The 24,388-nt window shown below is 45.3% G+C and overlaps 1 protein-coding gene across 2 annotated transcripts in view; it reads left to right on the plus strand.

The window, feature by feature from the left end:
* The window catches only part of Nos (Nitric oxide synthase), a 421,671-nt gene that overhangs the window by 195,814 nt on the left and 201,469 nt on the right, over positions 1–24,388 (plus strand). Inside the window, exon 1 of one of the 2 annotated variants that reach the window (XM_075889682.1) lies at positions 17,081–17,533. The exons of the other annotated variant lie outside the window; for it this stretch is intronic. Coding sequence (XP_075745797.1) covers positions 17,397–17,533 — 137 coding nt within the window. The 5' untranslated portion in view covers positions 17,081–17,396. Of the gene's footprint in view, positions 1–17,080; positions 17,534–24,388 lie in introns of those variants that run through there. 2 annotated transcript variants of the gene reach the window in all.

The following is a 24,388-nucleotide window of genomic DNA, read 5'->3' on the forward strand; positions in this document are numbered from 1 at the left end:
GTGTACCGTCATTTCCCACCGTATACCGGTTGTTTTCTCGGCAGAACGCCAAAGCTGCGATTGAAATACTAGCTTGGTGCATGGTGGGCGGTATGCGTTGTCCTACAAACACACACAGACAGCGTACGTAGAAAAAAGGAAAAGAAAGAAGAAAATAAAAACAGCGAGAAATTCGATACGACAAACGCGGTGACCGTCTTCAAAGGAGTGGTGTTTTACTGTATACGGCTACACCTCTTCACGGACTCTTGGATGTTTTATAAGACGTCTGGCGTCAACGAGAGCCATTCTGGTGGCCGTATAGCAAGAAACTATACATTCACTAATTTACAAACAATTAAGTGAACTAATTTTATGCAAGAGCATTTGGGTGTTGAACAAAAATATTACCCTACAGAAACTACAGCCGAAGTTAACTTTTTTTCTTACAGTGGCGTAGCACAAAGTGGGAAAATGAAAACAGTAACAACGAAGGAACGTGTTCTATCTCCTGTTTTGCACTACGCCACCTTGACGAAAACTTGAAAACCAAGCAGTCCGCTTTACTATAGTCTTCTACGTGAAGTAAACGAGATGAGAATTTTCATGTAGCGTTGGGTGGCGACACCTGGTCGCTGTCAGCGGACCATGCGTTCATTAGTTTTGAACACTTTGGCTAGTTATCGTCACTATCTTGATCTTCTTTGATGGAAGGATGTGGTCCTTCCTTCACTCATTGATTCACAACCATCGTCGATGTGCTGCCGGATAGCGAGCTACAAACTGCATACGCAGTCGAATGGTGGCCTCCGCCCCAATCCTTCGCGTATTTCATTGCAGTAAGTGTAAGGGCGAACTGTGATGAAACTATGAATGACACGAGGGCACACTATATTCACCGCATTTGCCAACAGTGTCTTAAGTTGTTTAAAAGAGTTATGGTGTTACTTTGGCGCAATGTAGGCAGGTACTTTAACTCCAAGAAAACGTCCCGCTTTTTTTTTTTCTTGTGCAGACGTGAATTTTATTGCGGTGTGCGCACGCTAGGATTATTTCGATGGAACAATGGAGGCGGCTGTAGAGTCCTTGCCGCTCTTTCTACGCGACTAATTACGAGATAGAATCAGGCTCAGATAGTGTTAGGGGATAAATGTGCATTGTTTTAAGAAGTTTGCTCAACTTTGCAATTCTTTCTAGATCTCTTTATTTTTGGTGGTTGGTGTCGGTTTCTTTCGTATCGTATAAACAGCTGATACTGATCTAAAGTGAAAAAAAAAATTACTTTAAAAGAACGACAAGGCAAAGAAGCATGTCTATAATACGTTTAGTAATTGATGGCGAAATTCAGAGAGGCTGAATTTTATCAGTTCACATTGTGGGAAACAAGCATATCAAATAAAGTACCTGCAAGATAACCCAAGAGAACAAAAACTAAGAAAAAGAATAACGTTTATATAGACTGGCGCACCGGTTAGGTAGGTGTACCGGCCGTTTCAAAAAGGCAAGCACTCTGTGATCCGAGTACCTTCCGTGTTTACCGAAAACTAGAGTGCCGGAGAAGATTGACATTGACGGATGCTAAGGCTTTACATAACGAAACTCCGGACTTAAGCAATCTCCTCTTCTAGCGTGACGTCATCTAGTGAGCCAAACCGCGTCACGATCCGAGGAGCTCGATCGTTGAGCATTGCACGGCAGTTTGTAACATGTATGCAAGGCTCTTAGTGTGACCGGTTTCACTGCACCATTTCCAATCGCACCTATACACATGATGTCTCAGTTGCCGTCCTCACGGCCCCCCGTTATCGGCTTCTTTTAATGCACTAATACAAGAGCGCACCACGTGATGCCAGAGGGAGGAACTTCAAAAGGGGGAGTCTGCCGCACCGGCGTAGAATAGGCCTTGTGCCAAAACTGCAGGATACGTGTGGCGGCTGAATGCGAGACGTTCCTTCATTGTCTTCCTACCTCTGAAAGTGATTACGCACCCTGAAGTCTCTTGTTTTCGGCGTTGGTCATTTGAGAGGCTAATGTTAAAGTTTGGGCGGAATGTAGCTTCCATTAACAATTGCTTCCAAGTTTTGTAATACTTTAGGGGCGAAGTTTCTCAAGATTGCATAATGGCCGCATGTGGCCGTCGTCTACAGCATGTCTAGCGCAGGGTTATGCTAACAAACTGAAACATCTGTGAACAACAAAACGCTTATCAGAAGGCTACTAACCGGAACAAAATAAAAGGTCACAATAGTGTAAAACCATTGAAATTTCACCCTCCATCAATCAAAGCACATGACTGAACAAATGGTTAACAAGAACAAAATAAAAAGCTGTAAGTCGTATCCCAGAGAAAAGGTTACGATTCATGATCGCACCCACAATGCATCGCCACATCATCAGTATTCATTTCGCAGATGTGCGTAAATTGTTAACGAATCTACATGAAGCAAGATTCGTTTTGTTCCTTACAGTCTGCGTATTTCTGCTCTGTTTTTTTTTTCCGCTGTAACTAGCTAGCTGCGGAGAGCTTAAGTGTTGTAAACCTTCAGTTATAATTTATATATTAAGTTTACATGAATGCCTTTTAGATTATTGTAACATCCACGAAATTTGCATGTGAATACAATTTTCTGATCACATTTTCCAGAAGGCTGCCTGAAACGTCATGCCCCTCCACACCCGCCTAAAATAGCCTGCAAACATTCTTTATGACCAGCGACTTGTTCGTTTTGAGGTTGAGCTAGGGAGAATGTCTACTGTATTGCAAAGCACGAAAGCCCTATTGAATAATGGGAAAAGCGAATTGAGTAAGTCCTTTTTTTGTATGTATTTGTGTGACAAAACAACAGGATTCTCTGCAGAAGTCTGTTGCAGGTGTCGCCAAATTAGTACAAAAATAAAGTTGTGGATACTGGTGGGGTTGACGAGACATTTAACCGATGCATAACAATTACCGGACTCCGATGAACGGGAACCGTGCTACAAATATTGTAAGAAGTGGCCTTGCGCTGAAAGCAACTTGAGAGAAAGAGAGAAAGAACAACTTTATTTAAAAAAAAAGAACCCTGGTCTAGGTCCACCAGCAAAAAAAAAAACCACGTCAAAAGCGAAAATTTAGGGACATTTAAGCTCTGCCTTTGATATTTGAACGCGATATTGATATCCTGTCTGTCGTGCGTACTTCAACCACTTGTTGCATACTTTTTATTGTATCGTGGTACTCGAGAAGTTTAAATCGTGGATTACTACAATGTAATTTATAAAGCTTAAAGTATATAGCTTGTTCCAGTGAAGCTTTCGCATATGGCTGCATACTGTGTAACGGGTAGCATCCTTTAAATCATGAGTAATTATGCGCGCTTAATCTTTTCGAGCTTGCCATCCACCCGCCACATGGTCTTAAGGGTATACGTGCAGTAACGTGTGTGCCTTTTGTTATGGGTGGCCGGCTTTAAACAATGAAGTCGTTACGATAAATCACATGTTTCGATGGCCGATGGCAATGTATGCTACAACGCAATATTACTGCGGTATTTCATGTTGTATCGTGAGTCCTGCATACAGGATGAGTGCGCATGCAAAAGACGAGCGTTATTTTCACTGCATTTTCAAGCAGAGGAAGTTATTTTAACTGTATTCACTAGCAGAAGAGTGGCTGCATGGTAGAACAGAACACCTGCTTGCTATGCAAACGGCTTGGTTTCGATCCTCACTCGGATCGAGAAATTGTAAATACCTATATATATATTTTTTGGTCTCGCACAAGACGGTGATTTCTCGCTCACATCCGACGACGCCGACGCCGCAAATTCTGCGAAACGAGCTCTTTTAGCGCTATCGCGTTTGAAAGCTTTTTCTGGAGACGGGGGAAGGGGGGGGGGGGCGATCGACACATTAACTGAGAAGACTTTCGCCTTCAAGCCATCTTCGACAAATGCATCGAGGAGCCGCTTTTACCTGCATAGTTAGCACGCGTAATGGTCTTGAAAGTGTTTACGGCCGTTGGGTCCTCTTCGAAGAGAACGCGTATGTTTCCCCAAGGATTTCTTTTCCATTAGACCTTCACTGGTTAGTGTTACCTGCGTGCGTAGCTTTCGCGGCTACAGCCACGGAAGAACTCGGACACTAGAGAGCCGTGCTACATTCGCGTAAGAGCCATAGTCTGAAAAGTTGGCTTCCTCTGGCGCAATATCAACAGGGCCAGTGGAACAAGCAGGAACAACCAGAAGCTGCGCGGCCAGTGCAATTACACAGACGATGCCACACTCGGAAGATGCGTTGCACATATACAACCCTAGCAGCACCCGCCAACGTGTCCTCCGACGCGACCACGCTTCTCACGAGAGTTTCAGAACAACGCGACTACACCGATGGGACAGGGTGAGTGGACATCACTATCTGTGCCGCATCGGCGTATACTTCCGCTCTCGCGTCGATACAAGAGCATGACCCTTCTTCTTCCGAGGCCGTTCTAGTCGGTAAGAGAAAGAGAGAAAGAGAGCTGTGCTTTTATACGAGTTCGTGCGTGTACGTTTGTGTTTGCTTGTGGGAGAAAGCTTGTTTTGTTGTTGTTGTTGTTGTTGTTTCGCGCGTTTATGTGTGAGTGCATGTGTAAGCAAGCTCACCCGTACACGTGCTTCCAGAGCTACGCATTCACGCCCACTTTTCGCCCTCTTTTCACGCTAGATGGCGCGAGCGGCGGCTACACTGTGATACACTACACAGAAGCTGGTAGCTTCCTGGTGGTTATCCGTAGCTTTTGTCTCTCTTTCGGTAAACTTTTGCTGCTGCGTTTTTCGGTCTTCGTTGTATACCCATACTTGTTTGCCATAAACAAGAGAAGGAAGAAAGACCGTACATGTCATAAGCTAAGGGCGTTCTCTCTCCTATGGCGCTTCTGATAAGGTCCGCGCGCGACGGTCCGTTGGTGTGAGCGGGGGTACGAACGTTTTCGCAGTCTGCGGTGCCTCTGAGAGGCCTAACGAGAATAGAATGCTCGCATTGGCTGCAGATGGTACCGCGCTTTATGCCCCAGTAAACAACCGCACCACTAGCAGCCAGCATAAAAATGGACCGTTGGAAGGTAATAAGGGTATAGGAAAGAGAAGACGTGGGAGGCCTGGATGCATAAGGGAGGTATAGGAATCTCGTCCTTTCCCTGCTAGCTTTGTAGCGCAGTCCCTCGATATTTCCCCCAACCACTGCTTCGGACATGTGCCTCTAGCACACGCTCTAGATTCCATTATAGATTGCGCCGAAATATTGCTTGACCTGATGGCATTGCTGTAAGCCCCCCAATTTTATAGTCGAGCTTCGCGTGTGGGCCACTTTCTTTGTTTTCCGTTAGTGCGTGCTCTGTGTAAATAGATGAATGACCCGCCGTAACCTTTCGAGTGCACGCGAGCTGTTCACGCCATAAGGCACCGCTGTAATTGAGCACTTGCTTTTCATTTCGTTTCTCTCGTTGTTTGCTTTATAAAACGAGCTTCTTGGGTCTTGAGCAGGAGCTATCGGTCCTGGCGACAAATGACACCCGAAAAAATTTTTTCTCTCTCTATTTTGAAGAATCGAACAAGCTGTGCATTAAACTACATCTTCAAATATGAGAATGGTAAAAGTAATTGATTGCCGTGAAGAATTATGATCAGGCTGCCTGCTTTCCAGTTGCAAGAAAACAATAACAGAGCTTTCTGTTCAATGCCCTCACAGAACCTTTCCGACGCGGATGCGGATATTGGCCGTTATGATCTGAGCGTGTATGTGTTTTGTATCTGCGCCTTGTTTCAGCTGTCGCCTTATCATTTTATATCGATTGTCTTCATCGAGAACAGGGTTCGACGTTCTAGTTGACTTTATTTCTCCACCCCTCCCCATTGGGAGGAAGGGACGCCATAGGGAAGATCTCATCGCCACCCCCTATGATAGGGAGCCCTACGCAGGCCTATTGTTCCGAAGAAGCTTGCGCAACCAATCCCAAGTTAATTAGAGCTCTTAAAGGGATACCGGTATGCGACACACATTGAGCGCAGGCATTGAAAAACAATCGTTACGCTCTCTGGTGTCGACTCCTGAGCGCCGATTTCCGAGATCTGGCAACGACGTGGCCCGTGTACGCTGAACTTCCATGGACCTTGCGCAACAGCACTCGCTGCTAGAGTACGTGTACGAGTGGCACGTGCCAGGACCCATCATCTGTTTCAGCCTTGGCTCTTATTCGACGGCGGACCATCTGCCACCAAAAACCCGAAGCAAACAGATTTCCTGACGGTTTTGTATGGTGATTCCGTAACGCTACTTGGAACAGCCAGGATTCGGATCAAGCTTGAAGAGTGGTGTTCGACCATTTGAAAGCCTTCAGAACAGTGGTTTCTAAGCGACATGAAACGGGCAGTGTTAGTTCAAACCTGTTCGAAACAGTCGCGTAACCAGCACGTAGAAACAAGAATGTGCTTATTTGCATGCATGTCCAGGTCTGGCAGGCAATATAGGACAAGGTTCTGGTTTCCTAAAGTGCCACGTACCTGCTACGTAGAATGGTTTTATATAATACAATTGAACGACTGACATTGCTTGCGTTTTTGACCTTATTGAGTTGCATGTGTGGTATCCACTGAGAGCTGCGACGTTCTTTCTTATTGTGCATACTATGACACTTCTTCGTTTTATTTCCTTGTGTGGGTGCTGCAGAACTTCAACATACTATTGTCCACGTAAGAACTTTCCCCTGTGATACATAAAATCTTTACTCGATGTATTCATTTCATTTTTTTTCAGTTTAGTTGTCGCTTTCCTTCGTAGCACTTCAATTAACGTAGCATAGACGCTACTACATTTCCGATAACATCTCGATACGCTGATGTAACAATCTCTCCAACATGTTTCTCAGTTTGGTGTACGGCCAATGCCGTTTGTTGCGGGCAGGGGCCGTCAGCCGCTGTATTTCCCATGGCTTGTATCGTATCAGCCGCATACGCTAGACTGGTAGCCACCCCAGCGGACAAAACAATCAATTGCCTTCTGTGTGTGTGTGTGTGTGTGTGTGTGTGTGTGTGTGTGTGTGTGTGTGTGTGTGTGTGTGTGCGTGCGTGTGTGTGTGTGTGTGTGTGTGTGTGTGTGTGTGTGTGTGTGTGTGTGTGTGTGTGTGTGTGTGTGTGTGTGCACCCTCCACGTACATTCCAGCTTGCGTGTCACACAGTTCCTGCCTGTTCTTACGATGTATCGCGTGCAACACGATGTATTTACAAGCCTTTCATTAATTCGTGTACGATCCGCATGGGACCGGTAACGGTGGCCTCGTGACCATTTTTACTAGGCAACGTGGTGCTACGACAAAGAGATGCCGCTTGCGCACTTCTTCTCACTTTGCAAGCAAATAATGGCGACACAGTCTACGATATTCGCTTGCAAGTGTGCGCTTCACTACATTGCTTGTGGCTATAGCACCGACAGGCCACTTTCCTGTCGTAAGGAAGGCTGCATTTAAAGGAAAAGTGACATGTAACATATAGCGGGCCGGGAAGAGCCGTAAACGTTGTTGGCAAGTTGGGACCACCCGTTGGAAGTAGTATTCTCGCTGGCGTAATGTAACAAACACCTTCTTAGGGACCTTGGTTTCGCCGGGCGTTCTTGTTCTGTCAGATTTCTGGTGACAAGATCACTGAAACTTGCTACAGTAGCCTCCCTGCTGAACAGCAGCACTACCTTTTCAAAATAGGCAGCAGTGTTGCCTCGCCAGCTTAGAGGAAAGTAGCACTGTCACTCGCCTTGTCTCTAGCACACTGATCTAGGAAAAACTTTCTTCATGCGAATACCTCTATGCATACGGTCGGATTGCTGCATGCCCCAGTACGCAGAGCAGGTAGGGCATCTTGGAAATGTGGCTTTCTCTGTAAAATGAACCTTACGAGAAGATGTACTGACGAACAGGCTGGTGCTTGCTTATATAGAACTCGTGCACAAAGATGACGCAGGAAAGGTACGTGAGGAGGCGCTGCTATAAGAACGTTACCACGTTGACATACGTTTGCTGCAGCCTATAAGAGCAAGCAAAAAAACTTTGTTGGCCCGGCTTTCAAGTTCAGAATGAAATACCTTGCGTATATATTTCCTTCACCTTTTCGTTTGCAGTCAACTATCCAAGCAGCAGCATCGGCTCAATGAATGTTGCAAGGCCTCGGGAAGAATATATTGTTATGTGGGGTTTACGTCTGTCACACATGTCCCGTTTATTAGGGAGGCGATCGCCGGGCTGATTCCAAGGGCCGAAGTATTGACCCCCCGAACCACACCACGAAAGCGTGGACAATTTGAAGTGGTCCTTTTTGGCGCGCCAGCGGACGCCGGCTGTGGCCCAAAGAACAAGTCAGAGCCGAGAGTTGATAAGCAAAACAAATACTATATTCTCAAAAATGGCAGATCGAAAACAATACACAAGAATGCACATTCCACAATAGTTACATACAATACGTCACCAAACAAACAACGTACTACACCGTACAATCAGCCACACTCAAAACAACGGACACAGACAACGAACGATACGCTCTACAATGCAGTCGCATGCATTGAACAACCAAGACACTTAAAGACTAAAGAGATAGAAACCTATCCAGTCCAAAGTTCTTGGAACAAAAGTCTGGATGATACTCTTCCGAGAATCACTCACTCAAAGTCCAGCGTTGTTGTCGTTCCGCGCCCTCGAAGTTTCTCTTCGAGGAAACCTCGCGCCTTCAATTGGCCACTCTCCAAGCTTCAAACTTCTTCGCCCGAACACGTCGGCTTCACACACGCAGCTGTCGCCACGCGTCTTCGCTCGATAGCGGTAAACACACACGCTCTTGCCTGTAGCTCGAGCCTTCACCCCTCAGGTGGAAATCCTCTTCATCTCCTGCTTCGTCCCTACGGACAAACCTTCGCCGACTACACGGCGGAATCCCTACGCACTCTGGCGCTAACTCCGTCTTCTCCTGATCTCTCATCTCGGCTGCTCGGTTAAATACCTTGCGCGCGACATTCCAGACGGTTCTCGTCATTTCGTCGGCGCGATACGCAGCGAAGGCTGGGAAGAGGGCAAGACGGTTGGCACGCCCTCCGCGGCCGATGACTCAACTCGGTATGACCACGCCCCTTTCGTTCTGGAACTTTCGCGGGCTATCTCGGCCGCCGATGTGGGGCGAGGAGGTTCGTCGGCGAAGCCACGCTTCCGAGGGGAGAGCGCGCGCCCCGGGGAGCCTTTAGATGTTTGTTTTCTTTTTTTTTTGACCTAGCGGCGTTTCTCCCGCCCGTTATCGCAAGAATTTGGCGGCGCGCCCATTTTTAGTGCTCGTTCTGTGACAACGTCCCAAAACCATCATGTGATTATGAGAGACGCCGTAGTCGGAGGGCTCCGTAAGTTTCTACTACCTAGGGTTCTTTAACGTGCACCCAAATCTGAGTACAAAGGCCTACAGCATTTTCACCCCCATGCCTCGGGAACAAATACAATTGCACATTACTGCAATATAGCTCTGTCTTCAAATACTTTCCGTCGCACCATACAGTTGGCCTTGATTTCAAGGAGCTCTTATGCGATGCCACAATGATCCGACGGTGGGACTTGTGTGGCCAACTTGAGACCTTCCCGCTGGTTGTTTACCTTTCGGCTCAGCTTTACTCAGAGTTGACATTCTGTTTTTCTTTGAAGCGTTGTCGCAGCATTCTCACATGGCCTTGCAGTTGACCCGCGTAGGGGATTGCCTAGACTACATCTCACAACGCAACGAAGGTCGACATCTCCACGTTGCTCCGCTCCACAAACTTTCCAAAGCAAGTGTTTAGCAATGTTCGTTCCTTTATATACTTTTCCCGCCAGCTCACGTGGCGGAGTAGAGGCATAAGCCTGGGGAGTCTTAAGCAACGCCCTGGTGCTTCCTGCTAATCCACGGGCGTCTTTAGGATTAAACACGCTCAGGTCCTTCTAATCTTCACAGCGCGAACCTTATATGTTCATCACAGAGAGTGTTAATTTCCAGAGCGTAGGACCAGCAGTAAAAAGCCAAATGTGTTCTGATGCATTAACGGGCAGATTTGGGCACTGCGTTAATAGCGCGCTCCTCTTCACCGGTGCTTTAACCTTTCGAACACAGAAAATTGGGGGGGAAAACGCAAAACATATTTCGATGGCATATAACATTAACTATGTATAGTCAGTTTAACAGAAGAAACTTGGTCCTGGCACAGCAGGGAGAGAGGGGCTCGAACTCCTCCCCCAAAATTTTCAGTTCTGCACGTGCGTACCGATGATTTTAGGTTAAGACGCGTGGATGCAGCCGCTTTTGGATGATTCACAAGGTTTCAATGCGAAGCATTTCTTTGCGTACTGCAAGCACATTTTGCGTCTATCTATCTATCTATCTATCTATCTATCTATCTATCTATCTATCTATCTATCTATCTATCTATCTATCTATCTATCTATCTATCTATCTATCTATCTATCTATCTATCTATCTATCTATCTATCTATCTATCTATCTATCTATCTATCTATCTATCTATCTGTCTGTCTGTCTGTCTGTCTGTCTGTCTGTCTGTCTGTCTGTCTGTCTGTCTGTCTGTCTGTCTGTCTGTCTGTCTGTCTGTCTGTCTGTCTGTCCGTCCGTCCGTCCGTCCGTCCGTCCAGCCGCTTGCGAGCTTCTCTCGTGATCACTCCCTAAACTAGGCGTGAACCAAAACTAATATAAGAGGGTAAGATGGTCTGACTACTATGACGTGATGGTTAACACATATTATCACAATCCTGTCGCCTTTATCATCAAACACCTTCCACCAGACAGTGACACCTACCCGCGGGCGGGTATGTGCTACTGTTGTGTTATTTATTTATTTATTTATTTATTTATTTATTTATTTATTTATTTATTTATTTATTAATAAGGTAAATATTTAAAACCCTTTTTGGTTTAATAAATCTCTCATATATTTATGAACTTCTTATCCATTTACATTTAGCGGATCAGTGATCAGTAGCGGGTTTCGCCGAGTTTGTGTGCCTCACCCATGTTATAGCGCTTTTCTACTAACTGCCGACCAGTATAACTGTACCCGCTAGCAATGGAGTTCGTGCAGTTATACGTTTATGTTCCTTATTATTCTCACGGTCGCATTTCCACCAAGCCACTCACCCTGTTTTGTCACGCGTTGATAATGTTTGTAATAAGCTTTGTCAAGTATTTATAATGTTTGGTTATCACGATGATCGTTTGTGCAGGCCCGTGTGCTCAGATTTGGGTGCGCGTTAAAGAACCCCGGGTGGTCGAAATTTCTGGAGCCCTCCACTACGGCGTCTCTCATAATCATATGGTGGTTTCGGGACGTTAAACCCCACATATCAATCAATCAATCAATCAATTATTTAATTAATTAATCAATAAACCAATCAATGATGATCGTTTGCTCTTGAATGGGTAACTGTTTGCACGGTTACGAACACCTACACGATCCAAAAGTTCGGTCATGTGGAGGCCTACTCGTCACACCTAGTGAACGGCTGGCGAACTGTGGCATCACCACGGCAGGTAGTCCGCAGAGCCGAGACAGGAGCGGTGCAATCGCACGCAATCGAAACGATTGCGTATTCACAGCCTGCGCACGGCGTGAGCGAAGCGTCTTGCGACACCGAAAAAGAAAAACCCCCTGGCTCGCAGTCGTGCCGGTGGCGTCAGTCTTTCTCTTTCTCTTTCTCTCTCTTTTGTTTTCTTTTTGACCTTACGAGTACACGGACGCTTCCGGCTAATTGTGGCTAATCGTAGCGCTTACGGGGGGCGTTCTGGAAAGCTTCGTTATGTCACACCGCGCAACGCGCACGCATTGAAGTCGCGCAAGTCAGCGTAACACACGGCGGTGTAAAAACCACCCGTTCTTTTTTTTTTCCTTTTCCAAGAAAAGCAACGCAAGAAGTGAGGCGGGGTGCAGCCGCTAGATACGCTGTGATAATCTTCAGACCACGTAACACCGTCAAGAATAGAGATTCGTGCTAAGAATAATTTACTCGGTTTAGTGTGTACACTGTATAGAACGCCGCCAAGCTCGCGTTTGATCCTTGTCAGCTGGCTGCGGAATTTCCGAGAGCTGGAAGCGACATGTCCTTGCAATTTTTCTGGCGGCCTGTTATGTTTTACTTTTTGTGTGCCTAATACTTGGCACGAATACTGCAGGATTTACCCGCTACGGTGATCCAGTGGCTAAGGCATTCGGCTGCTGACCCGCAGGTCGTTGGATGAAATCCCGACCGCTGTGGCCACATTTTTGATTGAGGCTAAAATGCTTGAGGTCCGTGTGCTTAGATTTAGGTGCACGTCAGAGACCTTTCGGCGGTTGAAATTTCCGTCGTAGTCATGTGGTGGTTTTGGGGCGTTAAGCTTGAACAACTAATATGTGTTTAGAAAAAGTGGGTATAACGATTTAGAACCTTAAAGGTATACTCTATGCTATAAGAGCGCAGAAAGCCGTTCCGTGGGACTCACGCTTGATGAGGCCCTGTAAAACAAGTTGATGAAAGAGGGAGGCAACTATTATTATTAGTAGTTGTAGTAGTAGTGTAGTAGTACTGCAGGATTTACCGGTGCAACTTCCGTGGATTACGCGAAGCCAGCTTCACGACATCAAATGCTGCATGCAAAGTATACGGCCACGTGCTTCGGTAATGTTTCTATGTACAGGCTTTACACAGTCGCAGTGCCAGTGCGTTCAATTTGTTAACTCTCGCAACCACTGCTTCAGTGCTGACTCGCTTTTATGACGCATGCGCGACAAAAAATACAGTAAATAAAGTAAATAAGAAAAAAATGTCTTGCGCTGTTTACTGTACGTATAACAAAGAACTGCAAAGGACACAAATACAGCCTTGCAAGCCTATAAAAAATTAGCAGGATCTGTGATTCATTGATTTATTGACTAATTAATTGATTGTTAAATAAATCCCCAATTAAATGTTTCATTAAATAATTGATTGATTTGTTGATTATTTCATTGATTGATTGATTGACTGATTGATTGATTGATTGATTGATTGATCGATCGATTGATTGGAGCTTTGTTGCGCCCCGACGGGGTGGGGGGGGTCGGTAACGCTGCATAAAAGAGCTCGGCAGGGACCCCTTGTCATGCCGCGGAATCCAATTCATGAGGTTATCCAGCGTTGCTTCATCCGCAGGCTGTAAATTCGGTCCCTAATGGCGGCAGTAGTTTTCTTCATACGCTTCAATTCCATTCCATTCATGTCATAAATACTGTGCTACACCTAAAAATACAAATAATGTATTTCATGCATCTCTTTTAGTACAACCCAGTGCACACCTATTTATTAATACAACCCAGTTTAACTGGGTTGTATTAATAAATAGGTGTGCGCTACCAGCTTAATTGTATATTACAAGACTGCGTGTTGCTCGTGTGAAGCCTACCGTGTTTGCTCGCATAATAGGCGCTCTGATTGCTGTTGGCTAACTGTTCGCTGTTCACTCTTATGACAACGTAATAAACAATGCAGGTGTGCGATACGCCTTGACCGCATTCCGTTAATTGCGCCGCGTAGCATGGCAGCTACTTGTAGGGGGATTCACCGCTTTTTCTTTTACAGCGAAAAATGTTTTTGAGATCACTACAAGGGCTGCATGTGCTGTATAGTTGTCGGCCGCCACTGCCGGTATCCGTGACCACTTTCACACAATGTGAGAAAATATTAACTAAATAAATAAAAAGCACCAAGGATGCAATTGTATTCGAACACGAGTCGCCTGCATGCTAGCCCAGTATTCTACCACAGAGCGGCGCCGACCGGTGCTTGAGACTCCGTTGCAAACTGGCCTTAGGCATGCTTGATGGCGGGGTATCACGTTATTTTATTTATTTATTTATTTATTTTTTGATACTGTAAGCCTTAACAGGCTCATACAGGAGTGGGAAGAAATTATACAAATTGCCATCTTCACATTAGACCACAGAACAAAAAAAAATGAACACGGGAAAAAATAAGAATGAACAGTACAGACTACTCTAAACAATTACAAATTACAACTGTACATCTAGTCGAAGAACCAAGAGATAAAACAAAATAAAAACGCCACAGGCTAACAGGGAAGAGTGCATATTAGACACGTTAATTGCGTTTTAGAACAGCAAAAGGATAAGTAGGCGTCACACAATGCGAACTACGTAATGAGTGGGTCATCGTCGTCGTCGTCGTCGTCGTCGTCGTCGTTGTTGTTGTTGTTGTTGTTGTTGTTGTTGTTGTTGTTGTTGTTGTTGTTGTTCTTCTGCGCATGGCTTGTACCCTAAGGAGGGGATTGGCTGAATATGAGGTGAATTTGCCCGATACTTTCTGCATTGCTTCGTTCCTAAAAAGCGTTAGTTATTCAATTGTTATTTCAAGTGCCAATGGCGAATTTGAAAGGGGAAAAAGGAGCAAAAGAAAAGTAGTGAGACCACAATTTGGCAAAAAAATTGTTTAGTCGCAGTGATGTATTTCTGAACGGCGAATGCAAAATCCCTGTGGCTGTAACCCCGTGTAAAGGCTCCTAATGAAAGAAGAGAAGGTTTTGATAATTGCAAGCCCAGTTTTTGAAGAGGTGGTGCTAGTATGCTTTTCCTGAATAAATGGAAACGAATAATCCAACCTTAAAAAAGCTTCAGGCATAATTCTTCATCTTCGTCAGCCACGGTACAAAACGTTGCACGAAGTTTCTTGCAAGTATGTAGCGGGTACTGTGCTTCTCCGAAGAATGACGAAGGATGGCAAAAAGAATGCTTGCCTATTACACAACAATTATGATTATTCATGACGCAGTGGGTACCCTGCAAGCATGCTTGTAGCAATTACCCAAGGAGTGTTTAAGAAAGGCTCCGAGAGGCCGCTACTTCAGCTTTCGCTGTGACTGTGCTGCGCGTTCCGAGCAAGCCTGACGGATTTTTTTTTATGTTCACAAGTAGGTGAACGGAGGTTTTCTAGCCTGAAAACTTTGTCTGTCCTGCAAAACGTGCTGCCTCACTGTATTATTTGATTGCATCGAATTTATTCAGAGTTGAATTGCATGGATTACCAGGTAATGAAAGCTGCAATGAGCATGCAGAGGGGTGTATACTTGACCTCGTCACCCACAGGGTAGCTTCACAGCGGGCAAATGAAACAGACCAGTGCACCACATGTACATTAAGTTCAGGCAGTTATTGTCACTCTCGGAAGAATGCCATTTCTTTCCTAACTTAGCTAGGAAAGGATTTGGGCGCCACGCACTGTATACATCTACGCCATACGAACCATCTGTGGCTTCGGGAGGCCGTCAAAACGCACAACACGTATTGTTCCCTCTCGTCGATATGCAGAAAGAGATCGATAATCATGGTGATCACTGTATGGGAGCGGCTGTGCTCCATCACGGCTTTCACTGATATGTGGATGTTCTTCCGGTAAATGTTGCGTGTTCTTTTCCACATGCAGTATAAAGCGTTCTTTCTGATGCGGTAGCGGATGACGCACGACGTGTATCGAAGGGCAATCGTATGGCACACAAGTGAGCACTGAAATGCGGGCGCCATCGGCGTCCCATTTCATGACGTACATGGTTCTATAGAAAGCTTGATATATATATATATATATATATATATATATATATATATATATATATATATATATATATATATATATATATATATATATATATATATATATATACTGGCCCTTTCCTTTTTACAAGTGCAGTGTAGTGCACCAGCGCCTTGTATTCCCTTATCTCTGTCTTTCCCTCTCAACTCTTAAAGATCAACTCATACTTCTTAATTACACAGCTGTGTCGGCGCGCCTACGTTAGACCCTTACACTGGTATACCCACCTACGTTAGACCGGTAGCAGCCCCAGCGGACAAAACGAGCAATTGTGCTGCGCGTGCATGTGTGTGTGTGAGAGAGAGAGAAGACGACATGGAATTGGAGGAATATATACGGAAGTCTCGGCCCTCTTGATCCTGCGGAGGTAGCGAGGTAACAGGAACTCAAAGATCACATCACACCGAGACTGACGTATACTGACCCCGTCCCGATAAAATCTTGTCCTATCTGCGCTGGGAGAGCCTAATCGCCTGCAGGAAACTTCATTAAAGCTGCTCTTTCTCTCAGTCCCGGTTCTTCTGTCTTCAGTGCGCCCAAGGGTGACGTTTCATTGACAAAAGTCCCTTTTGTAATTTCAGAACTGTATGTCTAATTATAGACCACCTAACGTTCATCAATCAACGGAAGAAAGTGAAAACCCGTCGATTAACCGAGCCTGATCCTAAATCTGGATCCTCGGATGGTTATTTACGGCATCCTCACAAATAGGTGCTCAGCTATTCGCCCTTTCATAATTATTTTATGCGTTACCCAGCCGCGAAGCCGTTGTTAGGATGTGCGACCTTGTTTTTATCGACGAGGTGCATAGATGGGCAGGCGGTTAGTGAAGCCATAGTCTTCTCTTACGACCGCATCGCAACACATGCTGCAACCCCCTCCTTGAAAAGCTATATCTAGAAGAGCAAGGGCCTGTCCAGAGGCTATCAAAAGGTTTCTCTGCAATAACTCTACTGCGTGCTTCACATCAGCGTTGGTTGCCGGCTCTGTCAGTGCTTACTTCCTCCGGTGGAGCAAAAGTAGGGCGAAAAATAAATGCAAAGCAGGTCAACGACCAAGGCCCGTTCTCAAGGCGTTCCGGTGTCACTGGATACACATCAGGAGCAACCGGCGTTCGCCTCTCTCTCTCTCTCTCTCTCTCTCTATACAGAAGCCCTATCCTCCTTCACACTTTCTCGGCGACGCAACTGGTCGGGTTGGCCGGCGTGGTTTTCACCGGCCCGTTGCAACGCTCGGCACGTTCACAGCGCTGTCTGTAATCGGCTCCGCCCGAGACGCGAATCGACGGTGACGTCGGCGTGGCGAGAGGGTCTCGATATTCCCTTCCCGGCCGCCGTCGGAGTGGACGTGACATCGGGCCCGCTACACGTCGCATACTACTATGCGCACAGTCTGCGTGATAGACGACGTCAGCGAGCTCGCTATGCAACCGACAGGTCCGCTCGCTCAGCCGTCCGTAGATCCCGGATAACGGAGCGAGGAGGAGAAAGTTCGTAGGAGGAAGAGGGGGGTATCTATGCAATGCCCCGTACTCCCACCGCAACCTTGCCCGCAAGCGAGAGAGATAACTATTGAGAGTCGAAAGAGCGGCCGATCAGAAGGACGCACCCGGCAGAAACGCGCACTTTGTAGGGGGAATCGCGCGCAGTTGCGCTCCGCGGCTGCCAAGCATCCGTGGCTATCGGCGTGGCCTGATATTCATATTTTTTGACGCGCCCAACCACAAACCCTGTGGATGTAGTACACTGTTTGTTTCGTAAGAAGCGCAGCTAAAGCAGTCATGGAAATGTCTTCCGCGGACGTGGGCACTAACGGTGCCGAAGAGACGCTGACGCATGCCGACTCCGTGTCTTCGAGCAAAACGGATTTAATATCGGCCAACGTCAACGGAGATGACAGAGAGTCGCCGGAAGAGAGGTGAGCGGAAGTTTTGTCAGTGTACTTGCTGTAACTAATAGTGAGTCACGACTAGTAACTGGATTTAAAAAGATGATAGATGCTGGTCGATATACCAGCAACCAGCCGATGGTATACCGCGGACATGCACGTAGAATTAATCTGGCTATGAATTGTCTGATTATGTGTCCATGATTATCTATCCAATTTAGGTGAAGGCGAAACGCTACATGTCTGCGTACCGTGCAACGCAAGTTCACGTTTTTAGAGAACCACGGATGGTCCAAACCATCCGGAGAATTTGATCGACACTATACGACGTTCTTCGTTATGATCGGGGTTTTCGTACGTTAGGCGGGCGCCGTGCTTTTCTTGCAGTTCGTCTAGTGATCGAGGTTCTTGACTGTTCACACATCGCCGCGGGATTGAGTCCCGGCCGTGGCGGCCAGATTTGTGATGAAGGTGAATATTCTTCAAGCCCGTGTACTCGGATTCAGGTGAACGTTAAAGAACTGCTAGTGCTCGAAATTTCCTTAGCCCTTCACTACGGCGACCCTGTCATATCGTGGTTTTGGGTCAATAAACCACTTACGATTTTTTTTCTAGTTTAAAGAGCCGCAAGAAGGGCGGGCGGGGGGGGGGGGGGCGGAATAAATGAATGAAAGGCAAGGAGGGCTATTAGACATGCGTCAGTCTTGCTACCCAATACTGGGGGGGGGGGGGGTAAAGATCAAGGAATTAAAAGAAAGATAGCAAGAAGAAGGATCAAAGCACTGTGAGTGGAGATGTGCGCCTGTTCATTGCATGCTTACAAACGATCGAGGAGCTTTAAGTCATACTGAGAATTAGGGTGGGCTTCCTTCGCTAACAAGCTATACTTCACGGGATTTTTTAGTAGCATCGCGTCTATCATTGTTAGCATTTCTAGACTTCTTTTTTTAAAGAAATATTTCTTTTCACCTCACCTCTCAATGTATACAATACTATATATGTTTGTAATTAATACAGTATTAATATTGTTATGCTTAAGCATAAATAATAAACACAACTACACCGAACTTTCTTATTTCAGAAATTTTTGGGTAAATTTATTGTATCGTCCTGAGAATTTCACGCGAAATATCGCATGTTTTATTCTCACGTAATTTTCAACAAGCTTCCTATATCTAGTCCCCTGTCTTTCCCACGTTGAAACCTTATTTTTTTCCGTCTACGCTTCATTTTGTGATCTTCGTAAAACACTGTCGTAGGTCCAGATGTCATTATAGTTGCAGCCATACACACTGTGCCTTGTTTGCAGTGTATTTCACATTGCGGCACCGTAAAGTGATGTGGCAGTATATTTTCTCAGCAGCCGGGAGGCAGAGCCTCAGGTTATCACGGTGAACGTTTTGTTTCGGCGAATTTTCCGCTTCTGCACAAGACTCTAATTTCTACGCTATCTATTCATTGTGCATGCACTGTACTAAATTCACTGCCGTCTAGGAGGAAGTTCCACGGAAGGTTTCCCTTTTCAGGAGAATGTGAAGTAGTGCTAATCGCCTTCTGTTTATGTATATAGTGAATCATGCGCGTAGTGGCGTTAGTTACTTTTTTCTGACCAATCAGGTGTGATAATACCAGCGTTAATCTATTTATATAATGGCTACTGCGTGCGGTTACCGCCGACCACCTGTTGCGAAGGCGGGTAGATATCCTTAAGAAGCGCCTTGCAACAATGCTGGAGCTCTGCGCTTTGCTGGCGTTTCATCATCATCATAGTATTATTATTATTATTATTATTATTATTATTATTATTATTATTATTATTATTATTATTATTATTATTATTATTATTATTATTATTATTATTATTATTATCCTAAACGAAGCTCGCATTTTTATACGTGTATGGGTGTCGTACAAGTTGCATAGCTTATCGCTAAAGCTTGTTGGAAGTAAGCCACCGGACTCTATGACGTGATCGGTGTCTGCACGCAAAGGTGGGAGAAATGGTTCATTGTGTTTTCTCATGCTGTCCTTATTCAAAAATTCGCACATGCTTCTGTTGCTGCACTTTAACAAAACGTGCTGGCAGACTTTTTCGAAGGCTGACGTCACACTGGGTATGCGTATATTTCATTTCACACTCTTCCGAATTCCATATACAATGCTTGCAGAAGTAATATTTCTCCTCATCTAATTTCTCAATGTATATAAATATTATATATGTTTGTTATTACGCCACTTAAAATTGCTATGATTAAACATAAATAATAAACACAATAGCTATATCGAGCTTATCGAGTGGTTCTACTTTATATGAAAAGTTGCGGTTACACCAAATTGTGTAGCTAATCTTCAGCTGTAGAAAACTGTATAAGTAAAAAGTTTGTTTAGCCAGCCCTAAACTGTGCTACCAAAGGGCAATATTTGTTCAGTTCCTATTTTTTAGCCCCGTCGAATTGAAGAGGTAGTCTGCCTAGTTCTTATTTAGCGCTAGTAATTAGTCAGTGATGATCATCTACGGAGTTTATTGCTCGAAAAAGTAATGTATCGGGACATCCTTCTTTCATCGCGATAGCATTAAAGAGCATGTATTGCAGAAATTCCGGCTTTGGTGTCGGCGTCGTTGATTGTCAGCGAAAAATTATCCTCATATGCGTGACCGAAAATTCGAGAACGATGGAACTAAATTAATAAATGATAAATTCTGGAGCAGCGTGGGGATCGAACCAGGATTGTTTGCGTGGAAAGCGGTTTTTCCAACACACGGCCACGCCTCTTTTTTATTTCTTTTTGGATTTTACACTCGAAGGGGGGGGGGGGGTATAAATATAATACAATGCACAAAAAACATGACAGAACAGTTACTGCGGCCGTCAAGCACGCCTTAAGGAAGGAAGGAAGCAACAAAAGGGAGAAGGCAGGGAAGTTAACCAGAAAGACATCCGGTTGGCTACCCTACACTGGAAGATTAGGGAAGGGGACAAGAAAGACGAGAAAGAGGGAAGAGAGGGAAAAGAAAAAAAGTGGGTGGGGGAGAGACTTACAGTAAATTCACTGCAGCGTGTAGAACTGTACCGCATGTCAGAGGCGTTCACACAAGCCTGTCTTTCTCAGGAAACACAGCAGGGCTTTCACTGCCTTGTGGGCTGTCGAGGCACGTGGACGTTGCTGTAATAGCACCTGCACAGAAAGAGGCCGATCATCCAGTCGCCGCATTGCGTTGGCAAGTACTTGTCTATCTGAGGCAAAACGAGAAAATTTTAAGCACGCCTTAAAATTTCTTCATAGTCAGTAGGGTTTTTACCCTTTCGAACCATAAAGAAACACATTCATCTGTTCTTGCTACCTCGATAAACCTTGATATGTTTTCTTTAAAATACAGTCTTGCTGGTCTCCTGCCAGGGTCACTATAAAATCCAGCCAATCGAGAGCGCCAAAACGGTGCAAGACAGTCATCATGATTAAATGAAGGGACATTTAAAAAATAATTTCCGTTAAACCCTCATGGAATCAGGCAGTAGAGAGATAAGGTATTTAGTAGTAGAGAATGCTGAAAAATCACACTGCCACGCCTCTGCTTGTGAATACAGTGAAAAGAACTGCCTCTGCTTAGATGCTTAGAAATGCAGGGAAAGTGGCTTTCATGACTTACAAACACACACGTTCTGTATTAATACTTCACAATGCAACTTGAAAAATTTCAGTAATAATGCGTGGTACAAGCGCCCATCGAAATTGGGTGTCAGAACATGCGATTATCACAATTACTGCATGGTATAAAGCCGGTAACCCACTACAAAAGGCACACACGCTACTGCACCTGTTTCCGGAAGGCCACGTACGGGTGCATAGCAAGTTCGAAAAGGTTTCATGCACTATGTGTTCGAAGTACGCAATAGGAACAGAATATCGCTGTCGCGTTCAACTCCTGAAAGCGAACCTTTAGGGTCCACTTTTTTTTTCTTATGGAGGATCGATTCCAATGCAATTACGGTGCAAAATATTGTTGTACACTAAACACTCACTCACTAACTCAGTGAATCAACACCGATTGAATTAGTGTACGTAACTCATATGAATGTCCGACTTAAGTGAAATTACTGTTAGGACACAGGTTGCCATAGGACAGTTCGAAATCTCCCTCAATCACACTCAGTTTACTCCTGCTTGGTTTTGAAATATGAAAGATGAGTTGTGGTGTTCACGCTCTCGTATCGCTCTTGATTGTTATTGACTGTTATGAAGCATCGGCAATATTATTGAATACCGTCTGACAATCGCTGAGAGCCATCTGTATGTTGCCGGACGAAGATGGAGGCACGGTACCGTCACGCAAGCCAACAGACGTGCCGCTTGTAAGGAAATGCATACTTTTCGTCGCTGATTGAAGTCGGGGCAAAAGGAGTAAAGTGAACAATACTTGCACTCTTCTTTCCCTTTTTTACAATATACAGGCAGGTATTTTGTAGTTTATTCTACAGCTACAGGCTCCTATGCAACGCGGTTGACCCTTCAGCCTAAAAATATAGACAGCCTTTGCTACGCGTCAACGCCATCAATGTGCGTAACGTGACACTAATGAAATTGGTCGCGAAGTGTTGGCGAATGCTAGTAATGGTATCTGACATATCAACAAGGCTAAGAGCTCAGACCGCGATATGTTTCGTATCAAACGAGCGAGACATTTATGTTCTTGCCTTTCTTATCCTTGCCCTGACGTTCGTTTAAGCGAGTTCTGCGTTAGTTACGCGACGTCTTTGAGGCACAAATGAATATGACCCGACCTTTGCTTACTAGATAAGATATCTCCGGAGGATCAAATGCAGGAGAACGCAGGGACAACAGCTCGATAACATCGCCGTGTATTCGCAATTAGGTTGTTTTTTGTTTTCTTGCGTCGAGTGATTATACGCTTCCTGTGACGCGGAATTTTCGCGAAGATGCGGGATGCGAAACTGCTGCACAAAACTGTCTTAGCCAGACCAGACAGACCGAGCAAGTTTATACGTATAAAACAAGTTTGATTGATATGTGAGGTTTAACGTCCCAAAACCACCATAAGGTTATGAGAGACGCCGCAGTGGAGGGCTCCGGAAATTTCGACCGCCTGGGATTCTTTAACGTGCACCCAAATCTGAGCACACGGGCCTACAGCATTTTCGCTTCCATCAAAAAAGCAGTCACTGCAGCAGGGATTCGATATCGCGGCCTGCGGGTCAGCAGCCAAGTACCTTAGCCACTGGACCGCCGCGGCTGGGCACGTAGAAAAAAAGAGCGCTGGCATTGTGCGAAACAAACGCTTGACCTTTCCTACGAATTTGACCTTGCGGGCATGCGAACCTCCCGTACGCGTGCATCATTTATTTTTAGGCCGCAGATGCGCGCCATTCTCCGTCAAGTTGAATGTCATTGTTTTTTTCTAGAAAAAGAAAAGAAACACGTTTTGCATTGGGAAATGTTTTGTAGGAAAAGCAATGCTGTCTATGAAAAAAAATCACATAAAGGTTTAGATTTCTAGCTAATTTTCACATCCACTTGAGAGCGTTTCACTAGCGCTGTCTTATACCTCACGGCACCACCCCGCCGCGGTGGTCTAGTGGCTAAGGTACTTGGCTGCTGACCCACAGGACGTGGGATCGAATCCCGGCTGCAGCAGCTGAATTTTCGATGCAAGCGAAAATGATTTAGACCCGTGTGTTCAGATTTGGGTGAACGGTATGGAACCCTAAGTAGTTGAAATTTCCGGAGCCCTCCTCTATGACGTCTCTCATAATCATATGGGGGTTTTGGGACGTTAAACCCCACATATCCATCTATCTATACCTCACGGTGCCCTTGGTTGTATACCATCCGCGCAGGTATAGTGATTGTGGTGCACGACAGCTGACCCGAAGGTCACGGGATCGAATCCCGGCCGAGGCAGCCACTTTTAGAATTAGGAAGAATGCTATAAATGTCCGTCTGCATAGATCTAGCGGCCCGTTAAGCAACCTCGGTCGGTCAAAATTTCTGGAGGCCTCCAATATATAGAAGGTGCCTCCCGTAGTCATGTCGTCGCTTGAGAACTCAAAAATTCTGCAATTATCGTAATTATATTCGGTTTTATTTCAAATGAGTGCGCACCTTGGTCATATCATAGGTCAACTACGTTTAACGTGAAATATCTCGGACAACTCATCCTTTGTCTGAGGAATTTGGCGCAAGAAGTCGTTGATCATGGAGTACACCAACCAGCTGGAACCCACATCTCGTTATGATATGATAGGTCCTTTCTTTCACGGAACTATTTTAAAGCATTTCTCAGTCTGTGCGACCACGTGTGCACTTCGTGGGCATTCCAGAGCATGCGTGTGATTGCATTCATCCCTTTTTTGTTCTTCTGCCTCTCTTTTTGTCCCGCGTAGGGTAGAGAACCGGACGTGTGCCGCCGTGGTCCACTCCATGCCTTTTCCTGCTTCTCCGCCTTTCTTTCTCTCTTTATCTGCGCGCTTACAATTCAGTGCATTCACATTTCGAGAACCATTTGCAGCTCTTATTGTGTTTTTTTTCGCCAGATCTGGGGATTGCGTTATTAAATTCATCCACCGGTTTAGTAAGACTTGTCGTTGGGCGAGTTGATTAACGTCAGTGATCTTCTTTTCTCTGATCTCTGTTTGCGCTACTACTTACCCTATTCACCGGTTTAGTGATTGTCTCGTTAGGGTCCCTTATTGAACTCAATTGCCTCTTAAAAACGGAGCTCTAATGATCCCTGCCGGTCTATAGGAGTCTAGACTGTCTCTATTTATTTGTTTTTTAATTTGCAGTATAGTAAAGCGCACGACAGACATTTCTTAAGCTATACCGGCTTTCTTACAAATAATTTGAAGTCTGCACCCCCCTTTTTTA

The sequence above is a fragment of the Rhipicephalus microplus genome, chromosome 3 (assembly GCF_043290135.1).
Source record: "Rhipicephalus microplus isolate Deutch F79 chromosome 3, USDA_Rmic, whole genome shotgun sequence".
Classification (NCBI taxonomy): Eukaryota; Metazoa; Arthropoda; class Arachnida; order Ixodida; family Ixodidae; genus Rhipicephalus; species Rhipicephalus microplus.